At 38.6% G+C, this 6,745-nt stretch overlaps 1 protein-coding gene across 1 annotated transcript; it reads left to right on the top strand.

The window, feature by feature from the left end:
• Positions 1-6,745, top strand: fdx1 (ferredoxin 1). Its single transcript, XM_046837500.1, has 4 exons — positions 1-504; positions 3,864-3,988; positions 4,219-4,348; positions 6,047-6,745. The coding sequence occupies exons 1-4, from the start codon at positions 335-337 to the stop codon at positions 6,150-6,152; spliced, it is 531 nt and encodes a 176-aa protein (XP_046693456.1). The 5' UTR covers positions 1-334; the 3' UTR covers positions 6,153-6,745.

The following is a 6,745-nucleotide window of genomic DNA, read 5'->3' as shown; positions in this document are numbered from 1 at the left end:
CGATTAAAACCTCAACATCTCGCGAACACACACACTCTCCACTAAAAACGTGAGGGGGACGAATTTACTTTTTATAAAAAAGTGCGGGGGACATGTCTACGTAATCTACGCCCCTGGTGTTATGCAACGAATGCACCAACTGAGGTTGGGCAACTCGAACCGTTCTCTGTACTCTGAGCCCGAGAGCATTAGCCACCAGCGCTAACACACTGCCAGGCGACTGATTCCTGACAAACTCGTTTATACAAATCAGGCCAGGATTTAATCTGGGTCGATTACAGAGTCGGGGGATAGTTTATTTTCCTTCTCTGACCGCTTCAGACGTTGCAAAACAATGTCTTTTTCATCGGCAGCAAGATTAGTCGCGTTGAACCTTCCGAGGAGCTCCTGGATCCTTTCACGGGGGACGAAAACTTTAGCATCGCTGAACAGACTCTCTAATCCGAGCAAAGACCTCATTCGCAAAAGAGACTTAACATCCTGCAATGTTGTTCAGCCTCTCAGGTAAAATCACATTTTCACGATATCAAACGCTAAAGTTGATCATTCTTGGCTGTATCCCAAATACCCCCCATTTGCACTATTATAGTGCACTACATAGGGCATATAAGCAGGCAATGTATACCCTTTGTAGTGCTTTCGGTAAGGGCTAGTTCTCTGTTTGAGATGCGGCCTTTGACTTTGACTTCTAATCGAGTTTGTGAGACAAATCAGCATTATTATTCATGAATCTTGCTATTAAACATCTTTTAATGAACACCGTGAGCCAATCTGGCGAAAGTTCAAGGATGATTTAATAGATTTTGACTGATTATAAGGACTAAAACGTGACTGGAGACGTTTTGTTATCTTTGTATCTTAGATAACATTCCTGGAGATAAAGTTGAAGGATGGTTGAAGTTCCTGTTGGTTTAAAGAGTTGAAGATTGTTTTCTGGGGAAAGGTTTTAGTCTGAGATTAAATAGGGTTTGTGCTTTTAGTTATTTATCCTGTTCTTTATTGGATACTACACGTCCCTCTCATGTCTTTTAATGGGTTAATGTTCACTGGTGGTATCCCATTAGATTACATCAATGCAAAAGCAATGATTTGACTGATGAATAAATTGTTAACCAAAGCCATTTGCACTGAACTGGTTCTACAGTACAGTGTGTGTGTTCTGGTTACAGTGATGACAGGAAAAATGTTGTATTGTTTAAAGATTTCTGATCACACTCTTGATGTCACTCAGATGAAGATGGGTTCCCTTTTGAGTCTGGTTCCTCTCAAGGTTTATCTCTCATAACATCTAAGGGAGTTTTTCCTTTGCACAGTCACCACGGCTGCTCATCAGGGATAAACACACACCATTCACCTTAACTGTAAATTCTGTAAAGCTGCTTTGGGACAATGTCTGTTGTGAAAAGCGCTATAGAAATAAACTTGACTTGACAGGAAAAATTCATCCATGGAAAAGTGAAAGACATGAAACAGCTACGTAAACAACAATATTAAACATATACTTGTTTAACACGTTTTTGTTATTGCATAATTCCACACGTGGCTCTTTCATAGTGTGGATGTCCTCGGTATTAATGCATGCTGAAAATAAAAACAAACCACTGAAGGAGATGATGTGTTCAACCTTTGTTTATATGTGTGTGTATACACTATTTTCAAAAGTATTGGGTCACCTGGTCATAAGTTGTCATAAGTCTGGTCATCTGGATATTTGTGTCTATCAGCCACAAGAGTATTATGAAAGGCAGGTACTGATGTAGGTGAGGAGGTCTGGGGTGCAGTCAGCGTTCACATTCACCCCCAAGTGTTTCCAGAAGGAATAAGATCAGAGCTGTATAGCAGGACACTCAAGATCGTCCTCTCCAAAGCATGTTAACAAGATCTTCAAGGAGCTCACTTTGTGCACAGAGGCATTGCCGTGCTGGAATAGGTTCGGTTTCCAAGTTCAAATGCAAAACTTTATTATAGCGCATCTACAGACGTCCTGTACAATTTTGGGGGAAAAGAACCACATATAGCAGGAAAGGTCAGGTGTCCTAATACTTTTGGTAATACGGCGGTCTTCTGGAACTCGCAGGGGTTACGTTTTAAGACGTTCCACGAATTCTGGACTCAGCCCCTATGGCACTTAAGTGAATTCATCTAGACATCGTCACTTTAATACAATAATGTGTGTTAAATTTTTTTTATAAAATTTGTTAGTGAAAACATAGTTTAAAATTGTATACCTCATGTTCCTGAAAGTGTGTGTTTGTGTGTGTTTGTGTGTGTGTGTGTGTTCAGTACCAGTCAAAAGTTTGGGGACAACTTCTCCTTCAGTGGTTTATTTTTTATTTTCAGCAATGAAAAACTTGGCACACACACACTCATTCTCCCATCAGATTCATGAGAGTCACCTAGAATGGATTTCAATTAACATTTTTGTCTTGAGTTAATTTGTGACATTTCTTGCATTCTTAATGTGTTTTAGAACGATCAGTTGGTGAAAATGGTGAGTACAGATTCGTTAGCCCGATTAGTGCTACATCAACATCTGTTAAAATCCATATTATGGCAAGAAACACTCAGTCCATCATTACTTTAAGAACTGAAGATCAGTCAATTTGAAAAAGAACTTTAATGGAGGCTAATTTGATTAATCTGAAATAAATGTAATAAATATTCTGGGTTGTTTAACACTTTTTGCTTACTGCATAATTCCATACATTTTCTTTCATGGTTTGGATGCTCTGAACTTTCATCTGGTAGTGTATAAAATGTCACTCATGATTGGTACTGATAGTATGTTGCATGTTGGAGTGGCAAAGCCCCTAAATGCTGGTTCTCGAGTGTCTTCCTCTTTCTGGTTCAGCCAAAACTAGTTACAGAACACGTTCTGTGGGAAATGGCTAATAACGCTTGGAATGTTACATGCCTATTGTCAGAGCTCAAATACACTTTCCCCTTTAGTAATACCCTTAGGCTTTATCCATGTTCCTCACAGCTCCTGGGAACGAGACAGTTTGTAAGCAGTAGTCAACAAAAAATGAAAATAGTTGTCTAAACTGAGTTCAGTTTGCTGCTTTTAGTGTTTGTTCGCACCGTTTTAATTGAAAACTGATGCTCGCGAGTCACGGCACGATCCATTTGCATAACTTCAAGGTACAGTTTTCTTTGTTGCTTTTAATATAAAATGCTCACATGCCTTGGATGATTTGGGACGCAAACTTGTTCCTGCTGCCGGTTGACCCTATATTTGTTGACAACGAATTACATTATGGATTATTTTTAATTTTATCTATTAGTCTAATGCATATAAATATATGTTTGTGTGTCTCTGTGTGTGTGTGTGTGTGTGTGTGTGTGTGTGTGTATTTTTAACTTGTTAATTGGTGCTAAATTGTATTGTATGGGACATTGTCAGGTTTCACTATTACTATTCTCCTGTGAAGTTTAATCTGATTTTGATGAGAAGTCCCATATAGACGTGGTGGAGACGGTAAACATTAGAATGAAGATTTCAGAATACAGTCCAGCTATACATTGATAATGGGAAGGGGCGGGGCTTAATGTTCAGTAACATTATTGCAGAAATCTTTCGGTATATTATGCTTTCTTAGCCACAAGAGGGCAGCACGCAATCAGTGTTTGTGTGTGTGTGTGTAAAAATGAAATAATAATAATAAAGCAGAGGTGCCCAAACCTTTTCCTGTGTCTTTTTGCAGCTCAAAAATAATATAAATAATTTACTGTGTTGAAAAAGTTGTGAAGATCTGTGAGTTTTTCACTTCTAATACATGGAGCATCTCTGCATTTAAGGAACTTGACAACTTTGATACTGATGAGGTGTGCAGCATGACTGATGTTTCTCTTCTTGACGCCAGGTCTGAAAACAAAGTGACCGTCAATTTCATCAATCGTGACGGAGAAAAGATTACAGTCAAGGCTTCTCCTGGTGACACACTATTAGACGTTGTTGTTCAACAAGATCTTGACTTTGATGGTTATGGTGAGTTTAAAACATTTCTGGGCAATTTTTTTCGATCAAGCGATTTAACGTGAGCTGATGAATTTGTATTTAATACGTCTGCAAATTTCATTTGTGAAACAGATCTTAAAAAAAGGCCATTGAGTTTCACCCATAGGGAAAAGTAAGGAATTCAATAAAAGCATGTGAAAGTCAGTGAGGGCCTTGAAAAAGAGAGAGGAGCTCGAATCATATTATATTATTCCCACCAGGGGCATGTGAGGGAACTCTGGCTTGCTCCACGTGTCATCTCATCTTTGAAGAGGAAACGTATAAACAGCTTGGACCAATTAGTGACGAGGAAATGGATATGCTGGATCTTGCCTACGGTCTCACAGATACGTAAGTTCCCTTTCCCGCTTAGTTTTAGAACAAAAAGTCGGCCTTAATGGTAGTCACACATTTCTCAATTGCCATAAGATAATGATTCTTTAAGAAGAGCTTGTCAGGACGTGTATGTAGCATTTATATGACGATCTCGCAGGACCTTGCACTCATTGAGTTGGCCATGAACATCTCTGTATACCAAAGTATTCTAGAGCCAAAAAAAAAAGCTTGGCCGAAATTGGTCATGTAACAGGACAATGATCCCAAGCACACCAGCAAATCCACAGAAAAACAGAATCAAAGTGTTGCAAACTCAAAGTCCGAGTCAAAGTCCAGACCTCGGCCTGACAGAAATGCTGCGGCAGGACCTTAAGAGAGCTGTGCATAAACAAACGCTTGTGAACCTAATTGCACTGAAGCAGCATTGTGAAGAAGAGTGAGCCAAAATTCCTCCACAATGACGTCAAACACTAATAGTCACACCGAACACGATTAAGAGTTATTGCTGCTAAAGTTGGTTCTACAAGCTATTAAATCATAAAATGGATTAGGTTCTTCCACATGACTTCTCCATTCTAGCCTTATTTCCATATTTACCCAATTCTAAGACCTGATTAAGTGACCACGTGAATGTTTTTAGGTCCAGATATGTGAAACCAAAGAATTTTCAAGCGGGTGTACTTTCATTTTCACATGACTGTGTCTATGTAACTTTAGTACATTTCATAACTCCGTGTTAGCCATGCGGCATTATAATCTATATCACTACTGCTGATGAACTTTTATCTCTAATTTAAAAGTTAGATTCCTGAGTCATTTGCTGTTTCTAACTACTATAGTAACGGTTTTAAAATAGGAAGTGGCATTATACATTATACATACATATACATTAAACACTGGCAACCAGAGTGATACACGTAGTAAAATTCCCATATAGTAAAGTTATACTGATTACACTACGTGGACACCCGAACATAGTTTACATGTGCTTTTTAAACATTCAACATTTAGTCCCCCATTTTTCTGGGAAGATGTTTTACTAGATTTTGGAGTGTGCTTGTGGAGATTTGTGCTCATTTAACTACAAGGGTGTTGTAAAAACATTTATTTATGTAGGTGACGAGGCCTTGGGTTAATTCAGCATTCCAATTCATCCCAAAGGTGTTCATTAGGGTTGAGATCGGAGCGTTATAGAAGGCCACTCAAGATCTTCTACTCCAACTCATGTATAAAAAAAAAACCTACATGGAGCTGGCACGTTCTGGAACTGGTTTGGGTCTCCTAGTTCAAGTACAGGAAAAATATAATGTTACTGCATCTATAGATATAAAATATAACTGTACGACTTTGTGATAACTTTTTGGGAAAGAACCACATATGGCTGGAAAAGTCAGGTCTCGCAATGCGATTTTAAAATTGATTTTATTTTATTTTTGTTTATATGCACTCTTGGAATGCCATTCAACCATTTCAACTTAATTTATTGGAACTAACTAGCTTGATGGGACTAACTAAGTCCCATCCTCTTGCCCACTTGTGAACCAGTGTAATGATGAAGTTATAAGAGTGTGGGTCAAAGTCCTCTACATTTAAACTTTTTCTGCTTGCTGTATACGGTGTATATTTCATCCCTTACCTAAGCTGCAGGTCATGAAGGAAAAAAACAAAAATGTGCGTTAAATCTTCTTATTGTATTCATTCTTTCGTCTACAGGTCCCGCCTGGGTTGCCAGATCTGCCTCACAAACGCTCTGGATGGCATGACGGTGCGTGTTCCCGAGAGCTCGGCAGACATCAGACAGTCGGACGGCTCCGCCTAGTTTCTTTACCCACCTCGTGCCTGTCTATAGCACAGACCAGTGTAAATTGCTCAAAAGGCAAAACGTGTGTTTCGATTGAGGTCAGAAGAGTGGGATTGAAGTTCGGATTCATGGTTTTTGTCCTTTATGGTGACAGCACTGGGATGTAGTTTAATGGCTCAATTGTAGAGCTATGTGAAAGTTGTAATCAATTTATCAGCATATTTCTGACTATAAGAATGAATCATGAAAGTGTGCTATAAATTGCACCAGAATATATTTTTTAGATTATAAAGTGAGAAATCTTTGTCTGGTGAACTGTAAGTTCAAAACACATAAAACAAACCAAAACATGCCAGACTGTGGAAATGCTGCTCATTGTAAGTCATAAAGGCGTCTGCTAAGTAGCATAACGTTTCAGGTAACGTCATGCTTATGAATTTGCTATCGTCAGTTTGGGTTGTAATGTGTTTTGCACTTATACGCCATCCTCGTTTAGAGTATTGCCATGATAAATAATTAATGCCGTTAACCCGGAAAATCTGTTAAACCACTAACTGATTCAGAATCTCAGAACTAAGCTGTTTGAATTAAATATTATATATAAAAAAGTG

The sequence above is a fragment of the Silurus meridionalis genome, chromosome 24 (assembly GCF_014805685.1).
Source record: "Silurus meridionalis isolate SWU-2019-XX chromosome 24, ASM1480568v1, whole genome shotgun sequence".
Taxonomy (NCBI): Eukaryota; Metazoa; Chordata; class Actinopteri; order Siluriformes; family Siluridae; genus Silurus; species Silurus meridionalis.
This window is presented reverse-complemented; position numbering and strand designations above follow the sequence as displayed.

Excerpts from the sequence above, each read along its gene's own strand:
- fdx1 (XM_046837500.1), top strand. The coding sequence starts at position 335 with ATGTCTTTTTCATCGGCAGCAAGATTAGTCGCGTTGAACCTTCCGAGG. Across the intron at positions 505-3,863 it reads AATGTTGTTCAGCCTCTCAG|GTCTGAAAACAAAGTGACCG; the intron begins GTAAAATCACAT and ends TCTTGACGCCAG. Across the intron at positions 4,349-6,046 it reads GCCTACGGTCTCACAGATAC|GTCCCGCCTGGGTTGCCAGA; the intron begins GTAAGTTCCCTT and ends TTTCGTCTACAG.